The sequence below is a fragment of the Zymoseptoria tritici genome, chromosome 10 (assembly GCF_000219625.1).
Source record: "Zymoseptoria tritici IPO323 chromosome 10, whole genome shotgun sequence".
Taxonomy (NCBI): domain Eukaryota; kingdom Fungi; phylum Ascomycota; class Dothideomycetes; order Mycosphaerellales; family Mycosphaerellaceae; genus Zymoseptoria; species Zymoseptoria tritici.
The window spans coordinates 953,139-967,690 of record NC_018209.1 but is presented as its reverse complement, the minus strand read 5'-3'; the positions used below and the strand labels follow the sequence as shown (position 1 = coordinate 967,690).

The 14,552-nt window shown below is 54.3% G+C and overlaps 6 protein-coding genes across 6 annotated transcripts; 3 read left to right on the top strand and 3 right to left on the bottom strand.

Moving 5' to 3' along the window:
- Window positions 1–200: 200 nt before the first annotated feature.
- Window positions 201–2,582, bottom strand: MYCGRDRAFT_111077 (uncharacterized protein; the record flags this gene model as incomplete). The annotated part of the gene is made up of 6 exons (XM_003848857.1): window positions 201–698; window positions 750–805; window positions 922–1,141; window positions 1,217–1,340; window positions 1,970–2,121; window positions 2,182–2,582. The coding sequence occupies 6 exons, from the start codon at window positions 2,419–2,421 to the stop codon at window positions 201–203; spliced, it is 1,290 nt and encodes a 429-aa protein (XP_003848905.1).
- A 2,474-nt stretch (window positions 2,583–5,056) lies between these two features.
- On the bottom strand, window positions 5,057–5,824 carry MYCGRDRAFT_49141 (uncharacterized protein; the record flags this gene model as incomplete). The annotated part of the gene is made up of 1 exon (XM_003848856.1): window positions 5,057–5,824. A coding segment is annotated over one exon (768 nt), but the record flags the coding sequence as incomplete, so codon positions are not given.
- Window positions 5,825–6,237: 413 nt separating this feature from the next.
- On the top strand, window positions 6,238–7,461 carry MYCGRDRAFT_87823 (uncharacterized protein; the record flags this gene model as incomplete). Its single annotated transcript, XM_003849050.1, has 1 exon — window positions 6,238–7,461. The coding sequence occupies one exon, from the start codon at window positions 6,238–6,240 to the stop codon at window positions 7,459–7,461; it is 1,224 nt and encodes a 407-aa protein (XP_003849098.1).
- Window positions 7,462–7,770: 309 nt separating this feature from the next.
- MYCGRDRAFT_76417 (uncharacterized protein) lies at window positions 7,771–9,440 on the top strand (the record flags this gene model as incomplete). The annotated part of the gene is made up of 1 exon (XM_003849051.1): window positions 7,771–9,440. The coding sequence occupies one exon, from the start codon at window positions 7,771–7,773 to the stop codon at window positions 8,917–8,919; it is 1,149 nt and encodes a 382-aa protein (XP_003849099.1).
- A 371-nt stretch (window positions 9,441–9,811) lies between these two features.
- Window positions 9,812–13,050, top strand: MYCGRDRAFT_111074 (uncharacterized protein; the record flags this gene model as incomplete). The annotated part of the gene is made up of 2 exons (XM_003849052.1): window positions 9,812–10,159; window positions 10,220–13,050. 2 exons carry the CDS (start codon window positions 10,039–10,041, stop codon window positions 13,048–13,050), a joined length of 2,952 nt encoding a protein of 983 aa, XP_003849100.1.
- A 387-nt stretch (window positions 13,051–13,437) lies between these two features.
- MYCGRDRAFT_48904 (uncharacterized protein) lies at window positions 13,438–14,549 on the bottom strand (the record flags this gene model as incomplete). Its single annotated transcript, XM_003848855.1, has 2 exons — window positions 13,438–14,173; window positions 14,233–14,549. The coding sequence occupies 2 exons, from the start codon at window positions 14,547–14,549 to the stop codon at window positions 13,438–13,440; spliced, it is 1,053 nt and encodes a 350-aa protein (XP_003848903.1).
- Between the last annotated feature and the right edge of the window lie 3 nt (window positions 14,550–14,552).

The following is a 14,552-nucleotide window of genomic DNA, read 5'->3' as shown; positions in this document are numbered from 1 at the left end:
TTAGCAGGAGGCCTTGAGAACGAGCATGTGTAAGGTATCAGGACATCTCGTAGCCTGTTCAGGTAACAGAACATCTTGAATCAGTGGAACGTACTGTAAAGAGCAAGGGTATTTTCTCGGCACCCTTTAGAAGAGCTCTCACCGCAGTGAGTCTTACTGTGCGTTGCGATCGATCGCGCGGAACAAACAAGTCTCTCTGACTATAGGTCTGTCCCTCTAGCCTTCGCCACACGGCCAACCTGATCTTTGGGCCAGAACCAACCCGTCAACTTCTCTTCCAAGCCCTCGCTGACTCCCGTCACTTTATCCCACGGCGTGGTGTCCTGAATATGCTTGATGACCGCGAAGTCTGCGTCGCCTTCCGGGTCGTAGGAGAAGACACTCTGCAGCGTCTCCGGAGCACCCCAGAGATTCGGGCATAGGGCATTCTCGTCTGGCCCTGTGACGGCTGCTTTCGAGTCGAGGTTCCATACTTCAGACATGGCTTTTGTTTCTGCGACGGAATCTGCGGCTGCTTCGTCTCTGAGACGACCTCGCGGCTCATCGGCCATGAATATGGAACCGTTGATGAAGGACTCTTGTTGCTTGGCCCAAGCTCGTGGCATTCGAGTGTCTTCGTAGATTTTCACGGCCTCTGGTAGGGTCAGAACACCAGTGATCACTTCTCTGAGGACCCGGCCGAGAAATGCGCCATCTTCCTGCGAGGCGGTCAGCTACCTGTCGTTGGTATGATCTCGCAGACTACCTACCATACTCGTCGCAGCTCCCTGATCGAGATGGTTAACCATTGCATGGGCTGCATCACCTACGGCAAGGGTTAGCGATGTTGTAACAAAATGTGATCGATCAACGAAAAGCCTGGCATGGCCTGAGAGAGAAACGCAAACGATCCCGCAGGCTTCGAATTCTTCGCAAACTTACCCATAATAGCCACATTCTTCTGCGGACTCGACCACGACTTCAGTGGGCCCACAGTCATCAGCGGCCAACGTTTCGTTGAAGGAACGAGCTCCAGAATTTTCGTGACTCTCTCATCCATGTCTTTGTAGTACTCTCGCATCTCCTCCATCGAGCAGTCTTCTTCCACGTCCGTCACGGGTTTGTCTGTAACATGTGCCATTACTGCGTTCCACTCGCGCCCCTGTTCCCTCCCCAAAATATGTCAGCAAGCCAGCCTCCCGAAACGAAAATTTTCCCTTTTGGTGGCTTCACATACAGCCGCAATGGGATACATGATCACGTAGCCCTTCTCCATGGTGAAGACGTCGATATCGTTTCCAAAGTCCCGTGATTCTGGCACGTTGCGGTAAACCTCCTCGTATGGGAGGACAGCTCGGTACCTGGCGATGTCAGCTGCATTCCAGCAAATGATCCTTGAAGAACTAACGCGGCGACGTTCGTGATCGTCCTTGGGAAGACTTTTGGGAACAAGGTGGTGCGAACGACAGAATTCAGACCGTCGCTTCCAATGAGGAGATCGAAACTGTAGTCTTTTCCTTCCTCCGTTTCGACCTCGACCGGCGAAGTTTTGTAAACGATATTTGCTACCCTAGCATTCGTTACGATCTCGACGCCGTGTCTCCTGGCTGCTTCAGCGAGTCCGTTGATCAGGTGATGGCGATGAACAGACCACCATGGAAAGCCGAACTCTCTGACGGTCTTGGGGTAGAGCTAGGCGGTCACACCGTCCGTCAGTATACTATTCGCACACGGACACTTGGAGAACGCTTCGTTCACTCACCTCAGTTCTCTGCACAACGATGCCATCCCTGTTCCTCATGTTGATATTGTTCGACTGTACGAGATTGTCTCCTATAATTTGGTCCACGCCATATCGAATCAGCAGGCGAGAGACGTTCCTATCAAAGCCGAAGAGGCAAGGGTTAGTGAAGTCGATGATACATCCCTAGCTGATCGAAGGCATGGTCATGGCAAGCTGGAGACACGCTCTCCCTTCCGGTCTACTTACGGAGTGATCTGAATCCCAGCTCCAATTTCACCAAGCTCGGCCGCAGCCTCAAGGACGGTGACATCGCAACCTGCTCGCGCAATGGCAATCGCAGCCGTAAGGCCACCAATGCCTGCGCCAACGAGTCCGACCTTGAGAGATTGTTTGGTCAACTGGGAATCGGTCAGACTCGCGGCGGGTTCATCGGGGAATGCTCCTGGGATAGTGCTAACCAAGGGCAAATCGTAAGATGGCTTTTCCACACCTGGAGTGCTAGCTTCGCTCTTCGGCAAATTGAAGTGAGCGGAGGTTGCTGAGCTCGTCGGTGGTGACTGCGCTCTATCGTCACGAGACGATGTTTCCATGTTCGACGGTGAGGTAAGCTTCTCAGCGATTACCTCCGGGTTCGTTGATAACGGTGGAGGCTTGGACTTATGGTCGCCGCCGGCTGAATCCGAGTTCGTTGATCCCATCTTGAATCCTGGTCTGCAGAAATGTCGTTTTGGTATGTCGACACCGTCGTGCTGTGCCGCCTCTCACGAGGTCTGTAACCTGCAACCGCGTTATTCGTGCACACTCTTGTCAGTTTCCAACGTCAAGAATTTATTCGGGCAACAACGACATATCTGCTGAGGACGGAGTAGAGGGTATATGTGCACCAGGGTTAATAAAGTCGGTAGTTAGACGAGGGACAGTCGGAACAGGAGACAGAGAGAGGGGCTGGTGCGCTAGCGATGGCCACGACAGTGGTCACCGTGAAGATCGCACTAGTGCACAACTGAACCACGTAGATCGATTTGCTCATCGGAAGTCGCGGACGAAATCGTGCATTCGAGCATCAATCATTCCACGTGCTAGACGTCAATACTGAATTCGCCAATTTCATAGTCATCACACCTTCTTCGTCCCACGATATCCTTCCTTCTGCACCACACCATTAAGATAACCCAGCAAGAAGTCTTTAGCTTCAGTCGGGGTTTGCTGTCCACTTGCGCTGCCGTTGCTAACGGCCGAAGCCATACTACCAACTCGCGACCTGGGCTCCGGCAGTAAATCAGTACCGAACGGAACCTGCTGTCTGCCTTTGGTAGCTGGCGTGCCCAGCGTGAAGGGAGAAATCGGTGTTCCTGGACTACCCATACTCGTCGACTTCGAGCCTGAAGTAAACAGGTTGAGCAGGTTGCTTTGTTTCGCAGTATTGCTCCGCGCCGGCTGACCTTGGTAGGACGCATTCCGTTCCGGCTGGAGTTGTGGTGCTGCCGGCGGCTCGGGTGTCTTGACTGCAATTACTGGCGTCGAGCTACGGCCGGTGAGAAGACCGAGCAGAGTGTTGTTCTTTTCCTGCGTAGTCTGCGGTGGAGGAGCATGAGCAGTGGTGGACTGAGAAGATACTGGTACCGCGCTAGGCTTCCTAAGCAATGACAGGAGTTGTTCCTTTTTGCCGGCATCTTCTGTCAATGGAGCTGCGGCGCTTGCTTCAGAGGAAGTAGGTCGCTTCAGCACCTGAAGGGAAGCCACAGGTTTCGTGCCATCGAACCGCAGCGGACTCTGAACTGCAGGCGATCGAGGCGCCATCCCTGCAGAAGAGCCTGGACGTTGCAAAATACTGAATTGCGGCACGGGTGGTTGAGAGGTCTCGGGTTGGCGTGTCTTTGACTTAGGCCTACTGGCAGCCCTTGGCGACTGAGCAACATGATACGGTTGCTCCCTTGGAGAACCTGCTGCCTTCGGTTGTGATTTCTTGCCCTGCGGAGATGCTCGAATCTGTGGGCTTGCTGGATCTTGAGGCCTGCCCTCTGCTTTCGGTCGAGCATTCGCATCCGGCTTTGGGGGCGAGGCGGGCTTATCTTGCTCGCGAGGCCGAGCTGTCAGTATCTGCGTTGGCTGCTTGGGACTCCCGATGGGCTGTTGCGGCTGGAGCGGAGGGAAGTCGGCTTTCGAAGGGACAGGCTGTCTGGGAGCGAGGTTCAACGGCAGGGTTCTCGTGATTTCATTGAACGTGGGTTTCCGTTTCGTCGATGGACGAGAAGATGCTGTAATCGTGGTGTCTGTGCCAGTCGGAGATGAGGGTATTGCTGTACTGGCCTGCTCAGCTGGCTGAGGAGGTTTCGCAGCCTGAGAAGCGGACGGTTTGCGGAAAAGGTCAAGCAGTGCGGTCTGCTGCTCATTGCCCGGAGTTCCGCCGCCAGGCGCCAGGGCTGCCTGGCTCGAGACTGCTGAGTTGTTGTTCGAATTCTTAAACGCGTTCAGCAAATTCATTGAATGTGCGTTTAGATTTGGTGGCGGTAGCTTGGAGGCTTCAGGAGCTGATGGACCACTGCCAATTGAAGTCTGCGCGCTCATAAGCCCTTGCGAGACCGGACGCTCTACTGTACCATTCTTCCATTGATGCGGCACGGGCATCGGGCTAGCCAAAGGCGCGTTGGGACCTGGCAAGACTTGAGGCTGAACCGAAGCCTGCGGACGACCTTGGAAAGCCTGAAGCAGATTCGCCTGATGACTTTGCTGATGAGGGATTGGTCGTGGTCCCTGATTGTGCATTGAGACAGGCAGACTATGCTGTCTTTGTTGCTGACTTGTTTGCTGCTTCATCTCAGAGAGCCTGGGATGTAGTGCCTGTCCGAAAGCTTCTTGTCCCTGAGGTCCGAAAGTGCCAGGCATTGGCATCGACGCATTTCGGTGCTGCTGAGCCAGGAACTCCTGTGGCTGATGTTGAACCTGCTGGTACCCTTGGTGTTGATGATGGACCTCTGATCGCTGCGGATGCTGTGGCTGACGCAATGCCGGGGGCTGAGTTGGGATTGGATTGTCGATTTGTTCGAAAGGTGTCCTGGGATCGAAGGACAAATGCACGGAGTGAGTCTGACTCGCACTTTGACCTCCCCGCAGCATCGCCAACAAATTGCTCGACGAGACCTCCGGTGCCACTTGATGTGCAGGCGTCATCATAGGACTTTTAATCGCAAGCAGACGTTTGAGCGCTTCCGCAGAGCCCTGATGTATACCCAAGCCATTCTCGAGATATGGCTCCGCCTCGGTATCTCCTTCGTCCTCCGTCACAGTGGTCTGTAGACCGTCATTAATGACCGGAACACTTCCAACATGCTGTGGCGTCGGTCCACTTGGTTTCCTCTGCTGATTGATGAACCTTTTCAGATGTCCAAGAAATGGCGCGACCATGTAGAACTTGGCGGCCTGCGCCTCCCCTGTGCCTTGCCCGGCAAGACCCTTCTGCTTTTTGAAGCCTGGCAGGTCCTTGATATTGTACCATGAGATCTTGCCGATCTCCTTGCGCGTTCTGGGCTCGAAGTACGTCTCGAGCGGCACTCCACGGAAGACGAACAGCTTCATATGCTGTTCTCGCATCGTGACATCGATCGACTTGACTTCTCCATCCGATTGCAGATTCTTCTCCACCAGACCAGCAGCGGCAGCATCGTAGCCCGTCTCCTCGTATACCTCACGAATAGCACAATCAATATCTGGCTCGTTCTTGTTGATCTTCCCTCTGGGGAAGCTCCAGCTTGCACCCTTCTTCCAGCCTCGCACAAGCAGCACTTTCTCCATTTTATCATCCATCAATATCGCGCCGCGTACCGGTACGCGCACTTTGTATGCCAGGAACTCCTCATACGCAGCAAGGTGCTGGGCCGCATTAAAGCCACTTAGAAGGGGACAATGTTGGAACAGTGTAAGGCAGAATTGCCGGAGGTTCAGACTCGGTAGAGAAGGGTTCGCTGGACGAATAAAATCCTCGTAGAACCATTGTGCCTCTTCAACCTGGAAGCAGAGTCGTGGCACACTGCTCAGTTCGGCGGGCGGTAGATTCAGTAGGAAGCGCACGGTAAGGTCGTCCAGCCAGTCAACGAGCGTCATCTGCGCTATAGTAGTCTCCGTGTCCGTCATCTTGCCCAGTATCGTGCGTGTTCGATGTCCGGCAATGTTGCATTTCGAGGAGTGAGAGGCGTTGGTTTAGGTTGCGGCGGACCACTGCAGGCGCGCAGAGAGCCGGAAGCTGTGGGTAGTGAATGTGTAAGTCAGTGCGATTTTGTCTCGAGAAAGAATGGCTCTGTATTATCGATAAATGTGACTGGGTGAACGAGGCGTGTGGTATTGATGTGATTGCGGAGACGCTGGTAGGAGACGTTCGAGACAAGCTCCTGTCAGGCGCCAAGGCATCTCGATATCGATAGGCAGAATAGTTCTAGTGGTTCCGCTCGAACTCTCAGTTTCTCTTTGCGACAACAACCACAGGTTTCCGACGATCACGGCAGAACTCCTACAACATCATGGCCGCTGATGGGGACCTCAAGGAGCATGCGCTTAACAGTTCGCACGACTTCTACGATCTACTGGGCGTGCCATCAACCGCGAACGACTCCGAGATCCGCCGTGCATACCGCAAGACAGCCTTAAAGTACCATCCTGATAAGGTTGGCGCAAGCGATTCGGCGGCTCTTGAAAAGTTCCATCTGCTGCAAATCGCATACGATGTTCTACTTGAATCCGATGTACGGCAATTGTATGACAATGCACGCCGTGCGAGGGAAGAGAAGAAGGAGCGAGAGCAGGCATATGAAGGCCGAAGGCGGCAGATGAAAGATGACCTTGAGCGAAGGGAGAATGCTGGAGTCGCCGGACTGAAGCGGAAGAGGGAGGAGGCGAATGAAGAGGAGGCATTCCAAAGGGAGCTGAAGAGGTTGGCTGCGGACGGTGCGAGGCGAAGGAGGGAACGAGAAGAACAGCTAAGGAAAGAGGCGCTGGAGGAATTCGAGCGAGAGAATTCAGAGCTCAACGGAGTCGGCCCGGATGCAGATCAACAGTCGACACCTGCAAAGGCGAGACAGACTGGAACCGAGGATATCGACCGGACCGTTACTTTGAGGTACCCAGCAGATACGAAGGGTGCCTCAAGTGAGCAACTGAGCAAAGAGGAGCTCATCTCACGGTTCAGCCGGTTTGGCAAAATTGAAGACGCAGTCTTGCGAGATAAGAAGCTCAAAGGCGAAGGCGAGAAGCATCGAAGAGAATACACCACTGCGATCATCGTGTTCAAAAGTATAGTCGGAGCTCATGCTGCCGTGACAGACGTGCCCATATTAGCGAGCAGCGCAGAAGGCGCGAACTGGAGGGTGTTCGAAAATGTCACATGGGCAAGTGGACGAGAGCCCGATTGCATACCGAAGATCAAGAGTGCAGGCACACCAAAGACCAACGGCAGCGCTCCACGAGAGGTATTCACCGGCGCAGCACCTACAACGCCGATACTGAACAAGATCAAGGATGCTGATGTTGGAGGAGGTGGTCTGAGGAAAGTGCCATCGTTCGGCAGTTTCAAAGGAACGCCAAAGGCATCAGCCCAGACCTCAACGCCTTGTGGGGTGGGTAGCCCCAGTATGGAAGAGCTGACGATGATTCGCTTGAAGAACGCGGAGAGGAGAAGGCTCGCGGAGAAGCTGAGAAAGGAAGAAGCTGAAGCTGAAGCCGCGGAAGCAGAAGAGAAGACCGCGTAAATGCAATGGTCTTAGTGCTATAATTCTTGAGATACCCCAATTGGCTACGAATGACATGATGTATTACGACGTTGCATCGTTTGCGGACGGAACAGACCACACCTCAGCCACAACATCTTCTCTGCTCTGTTCCTCTTTAGATTGTCTCAAGAGCAGAGTGCATGTGCACCTTCGCGAGTCACCATATTCTAGCAATGCCCAAGTTCAGCCTAGCTCGCTTTAGAGTTCCCAGCCCATGCTTTCGTCATCACAAACCATCTCGTCTTCAAATTCCTCGGCTGCTCCATCCACAACCCACCACCCACCATCATGTTCGCCCGCAAAGCATCCTACATATGCACTCGCTGTCTCTCCAAGCAGAAGTCCCGCCTCTACTCTACAGACTCGACGCCTCCGTCCCCTCCTCCTGCCTCTGGCCTGGCCAAACTCACTAACCGCCGACTCATCTCCCTCCATGGCCCTGACACCGCAAAATTTCTGCAAGGCATCACAACCAACAACATCCGTCCCGATGCTTCTCAAGGTCTCTATGCCGCTTTCTTGACAGCTCAAGGGAAAGTGCTGCACGATAGCTTCATCTACCCGACTGCAAGTACACCCTGGCATACGCAACAAGGCGACAGTGCAGACGCGGGGTTCTTAGTGGAAGTCGATTCTGAACAGGCGGATGTGTTGATGAAGCACTTAAAACGGCATAAGCTACGGAGTAAATTCAAGTTGAGAATTGTGGAAGAGGGGGAGCTGGATGTATGGAGTTTGTGGCGGGAAGGAGAGAGGTGGACGGCGCATGGGACAGCACAGGGAACACGTGATGGAGTGGTGGGGTTGACAGACTGTAGAGCGCCGGGGATGGGTTTGAGGCTACTGCTTCCTGCTGGACAGGTGGATGAGGTTGCTGGTGAAGATGTGCAAAGGGCGACATTAGAAGAGTACACGATAAGGAGGTACATGAAGGGTGTGGCGGAGGGACAGAAAGAGATGCCAAGGGATGACTGCTTGCCCATGAATTGTAATGTTGATCTTATGGGAGGCATTGATTTTAAAAAGGGGTGTTATCTGGGACAGGAACTGACGATTCGGACGCATCACACTGGTGTGGTGAGGAGGAGGATATTGCCAGTGGCATTGTATGATCAAGGCGGCGGGTTGCCTGACAAGCTGGAGTACGATCACACTGCTGGATTTGACGGCTTGGTGGGCGCGGACCTCAAAAAGGATGACAAGCGAAAACGAAGTACGGGCAAGTTGATCGGCAATGTGGGCAACATCGGACTGGGAATGTGCAGATTGGAGCAGATGACGGATTTGGTTATCTCAGGCGAGCCAAACACCTACAAACCCGAGGACAAATTCATCCTGCAGGGTCCGGATGGGAAGGAGCTGGGAGTGAAGGCATTTGTGCCGGATTGGATCCGAGGTGCGATAAGGGCTCCGAAGGTGCAGAAGCGTGTCGAGTGAGCGCTTCGACTTGGTCGGATTTGAAGCATCGGCCGATCTTAAGCTGCAACTATCTGCAAGTCGCCTCTCGAAACACCTCCCCTTGCTTTGGCCTCGATTGCGAAACATGCAGTGCCATGGTCGCATACCTACAGCTGCAGGCACCGCGATCTACAACTCCGCTGCGAAGTTTGGAACGGAAGAATGCAGATAAAGCATTTCGTCTAATCTAGCGCGAAGCATGGCTCTCAAATGGGCCTTCGAAGATTAAGGGCACGGGCTTCGCTTGACTGCCTTTGTGCGTTATCTTGAGCGTTGCCTTCAGAGGGAGGAGGACGCAAGGTCGCCTCGACAGACGGTCGTGCCACCCAGCTGTCATGGTGTCTCCTCGCACAGTGGGTCTCGAGTCGTATCCAATTGCTTCGCGACGGTAAGCAGAAATCTTCGCATTCGCTCTTGTGCATGGAGGATTCGGCGATCTTTATGCACGAGCAGGGCAGATGCGCCAGGATCAAATGGACATTCCCACAGTGGCTCTGACGCCGTATGGCGGCATCTTCATGACCGTTGTCTTCGCTGGCTCACCCCAACTCCAATGCCCTCCACCATTCCTTAAATTCTAGTTCCTCCCCAAGATCTTACGCCACTTCCCTGTCATTTTCTTGTCCTTGTCATTTTGCACGAGCTCTTCACGTTCTTCACAGCACGAGCTCGTTCGCAGGGTTCCTTTCCCCACGATCTCTCCACGAGTTCATCGCGCTTGCCCCCGCACGCAGCTGCCAAAAAGAGCCTCGTGGCCGCGTATTAGTCATTAGTGCGGCTTGTGACCGACGCAGCCGACCGGACATGCTTTCGAGTCCCATTGGAATCTTACGAATTCTATCCACCCACCATGCAAAATCATCCTCCAGGCAAATCCACAATATGAACCCGCTGTCATGAGCATCCACCACCATGGCGTCCACCTCTTGAAGATCTGCATCATCCTGCTGCCCAATAACGACACTTGACAAGCTTATCAGATAACGACGGGACCCATACCCACCACCAAAGTTTCGAGTCCCCGCCGCTTACACCGAGGAGCGCTTGGAAGCGGTTCAGCGACGACAGCATACCAGAACACACCCCACCACCCACGGCATGACTATGGCCGCGAACGGATATGCGCTGGCACAAGCAGACCAGTATACTGCGCGATCTCAGTCGCCAAAGACGCAAGCCGCTGCTGGCCTTGCGCCGGGACATCAGCGCACATATCAGGGTACGTTCTGCGTCGTGCGACTTCTCGGTCAAAGTAGCACCATACTAACTCAGCGCCTAGCGTGCATACCATGCAGACAACGCAAAGTCCGCTGCGACTTGGGCTCCGTCGACAACCCTCACGATCCACCATGCACACGCTGTCGTCGCGAGGCAAAGGAGTGCTACTTCTCCGCCACACGACGCAAGAAAAAGAATGCAGGCGACGAGAATACTGGTTCGGAGGCAGGCGACGATAATGTAACATACGAGATCCGCAGCAACAGAAAGCGACCGAGGACATCCGCGCCGCCTGAGGTGGCTGTCGAAGAGGACGACTACGACTACGACGATCCACCACGGACACCAGGCGGTTCCATCGGACGGACACAGCCTTTGCGCAGACCACCAGCGCCGAAGCCAATTCAGTATGGCGAAGAAGATGAGAAGCAAAGCGAACATACTACAGCACTGTTGCAGCAAGCCGAGGTGCATGGAGGTCACGATGCACTGAAGCTCTTGTACTCTGCAGCGGTGCACGGAAGAGCGGACAGCAGCACGAGCAGCGGTGTCGCGCGGCCCGCCTTCACTGGTTTCACTGCATCCTCTCTGCCGTCTGCAACTAGTCCGATCATGGAAAAGGCCGGTAATGTAAGCTATACCAATGGCCCGCTGGCCATGTTCCAGCACGATGGGACGTGGAAGACTCCCACTGACCAGATGTCGTCCAAGCCTGCGAACTTTGCGCGTATGCCGAGCAATACTCCCGATTGCTCCACTGCACTCAAAGCATGGACCCGGTTCAAGTTCGTCCGCGCCGGCTGGTTCACCGCCCAAGAAGGCATCGATTACATCCTCTACTTCTACAAGCATTTGGCTCCGCTCACGCCTGTTGCGCTTCCGGACTTTCGGCAGCCTTCGACACACAAGAAGATGCTGGAAGAAGAGCCGATGCTGACTGTATCCATGCTTACGATTGCCTCACGTCATATGAAGCTCGATGGACCGGGATCGAACAGCCGACCATATGCGATTCATCAAAAGCTCTGGGCATACCTATCGGGCATGATCGATCGGGTCGTTTGGGGCCAGGAGCAGTTTGGCGGAGGATTCTGTGGTGCAGGTGCTCAGCCAGGATGCGATGTTCATCCTCTTACTCGCAAAGGCTTGCGCACGCTTGGTTCGGTGGAATCGCTTGTCCTCCTGACAGAATGGCACCCAAGGGCCATGCACTTCCCGCCCGAGGAAGACGATGACGACCTCATGATGCCTGATCAATCTTATGTCTTGCCAGACATGACGGGACAAGACGGTGCTAAGGGCATCGGTGGTCACCGCATGGACGCATGGCTTGAGCCTTGCTGGCGAAGCGATCGTATGTGCTGGATGCTCCTCGGCATGGCCATGTCTCTGGCGATGGAGATTGGTGTCTTTGATTCTAGCGAATGGCAACGGCATGCTCCCTCGACCGATGGACAACCTTTGTCGGCTGCAGATCTGACCTCGTACGACAAGCGGCGCTGCAATGTTCGGGATCTGTTGCTTGTCTATGTGACTCAGACTAGTGGTCGATTGGGTCTGACATCAATGCTTCCCAGCTACTACAGCAAGCCTGACGACAGTGAGCGCCACAAGCGCAATGGCCAGCAGGACAGTGTTCAGGAGGTCACCCTTCACTTCTGGCTTCGAATGGCGTCGCTGATGCGAGAGGGCAACAACAAGATCTTTGCCAATAAGACCTTTACCCGCGATCTCATTCGCAACGGCAACTACAAAGCTGCGCTCGCACAGCTTCAGCCACCGCTCGAGGAGTGGCGTCGGGACTTTGACAGCTGCCAGTCGATGCCCAAGTACATGCGCGCCATCCTCGGAATTGAGTACGAGTACTGCCGGGTCTACCTCAACGCATTGGCGTTGCAGGCCGTGGCAGAGCGATGTGCCAACGATCATCCATCACCAGTTCAAGTCGTCGATCCTCCGCTCGAGATGGCTCGCGCAGCCATCGCCAGCAGTGGTGATGGTCGGCCAGATGTTGCCATTACTCCCTCGACGCTTTCAAAATGGCTTGGAGGAGATCGCCACTACTTTGTCACGGTCGGTGACGCTGCCCGCAACCTTCTCAAAATCGTCGTGGAGGACCTGTACCCAGACGGCTTTCTACGACATGCGCCTGTCCGTACATACTTCCGCATCATCAGCGTCGCCATCATGCTGCTGAAGTCATTCTCCCTCGGAGCGACGGAAAGCGATGTGACTGACTCGCTAACCCTCATGGATCGTACAGTCGAAGCACTGAGAACCTGCATCGTGGATGATGTCCACGTAGCCAGTCGCTTTGCAGACCTTCTCGACACTCTCGCTCGCAATCTCAAGCCACGCTTGATCCGAATCGCAGCTGATGGACGTGCCGGCCGAAGTCGTAGAGTCAGTCACGCCGGCTTGACAGCTCAACACGCACAGAATGGATATGGGCCAAACGGCAGACAGCACGAACAACAACAGCAAGCGCAAGCTGGAGCAACTTCAGGCTCCACGCCGAATGCTTCTCAGCAATGGGGCGCTTACAACAACATGATGCTTCCGAATGGCACGCCCGGCAACAATGCCCTATTCGGCATCTCCAACGACACATACGATCTCATGGGTAACGACAACTCGTACACCGTCATGCCCCCACCCGGATTCGGCACGCATTCGCCGAACAACATCATGTCGTCGGGTCCAGGCTCCGGCAACTACGATCCATACTCCACTTCAAGCAATTTCGGCGAGCAGGACTGGCTTGCATTGCCGCTGGATCCCTTGCTAAATATGTCGGGTGACGTGGAGCAGACGATGTATGGCCCACAGCTGGGCGGGCAGGACATGCTGGAGTTGTTGCTCAATTCGAATACGACCCATGGCTTTCACTAGTCGTGAAGCTCTTCGGGTCGTCGATCGGAGCTCTCTCTGCTGGCGTTCGAGCGTTTTTGGGGCATTCTGCTGTGCTCCCGGAAGACAGGACCGAGATTGCAGATCGAGAATCTTTGCTTGCATTTTTAGCGCCGAACACGAAGTCCAACGAGCACAACGAAAGTCACGAAGAGCGGGACTCTTGCTTTTTCACATCACATACGACGATACCAGGAGTCAACAGAACGAAGCGCAGATGTTATAGTGTCAGTTTTGGCGGCATCAAGTCGATTTCAGATACCCACTTAGCAGTAGCCAGGCCAAATCTCAGCAATGCGTTCACGTCTTTCAACTTGGATACGTTCCATCGTTGCTCATCTATCGTGATTCATACATGAAATGTCAGTTTCACTTCACACTATACGTAGCCCTCAACCTCCTCATCAAATGCTCCCCAGCCGTACACCCGTCCCTCCCCTCCCTCTTCCCATTCTGCCTTTCCCACTCCTCCACCACCCGACTTGGAACAGGCTCCAACAAAACCTCGTCCAGCGGATGACAAAAGTACGCCACCGAGTACCGATCACTGTCATCCACCTCTCCCTCCTGACCATCCGTAGAAGAAATAGAAGCAGGAAACACAACCCGATGCACCGTACTCTTCAACAATCCTCCCGTCCAATCTTCGAGTAAATCTCCGATATTGACAAGTATAGGCATTTCACCTGGCATCTTGGCCGTCCCGAGAGGATCGAGCGCTACACTCTCCCATTCCCCTGAGGGCGTGAGGATTTCCAGCCCGGATTGGTGAGGGAGTCGGAAGAGGAGGGTTAGGGAGCCGTAGTCTGAGTGCGCGCCGGCGCGGAGATCATCCTTGTTGCCTGACTCCATGCTTGAATGTAGTTTGGGATAGTAAAGCAAGCGGAAGATGGAGGAGTGAGCGCCGCCTGAGGAGGAGTGTCGGGTTGTGAACCAGTCGGAAGGGATCTCGAGGGCGGTGGCGAAGTGGACTAGCAAACGGTCGGAGAGGGTTTGGCAGGCGGTTTGGAAGGTTGTGAGGAGGGTGTGGTTTGCAGGCTGGAGGAAGAGGGAGGGCAGGGGTTGAGGGAATTTGAGGGAGGTGTGAGGGGCGAGGTTGAAAGCTCTGTCAATCTTGTTAGATGGTTGTGTCAATGAGGTGTTTTAGGAGAAGAAGAGAAATACTCTTTCACATCTGGTCTCTTCTGCGAAGCGGGATCGAGTTTCTCGACGCCTTGGGATAGCCAGCCGTGGTTCTTTCCGGCTGAGTTGGAGGCGATGGAGACTTTTTCCTTTTCTTCTACCGGAAGGTCGAAGAATTGCTTGGATAGATCGAAGATGTCATTGACGAGTCGAGAGGGTACTGCGGCATCGTCTTTGTTGGAGATGAAAACGAAACCATAGTTGCGAGCGGCGTCGAGGAGTTGAGCTGGAGCGTTTGGGTTGGCGGAACTGATGTCTATGATCGGTATTTGAGCTTCGGAAGGGGCTTTGGATCCCATCGT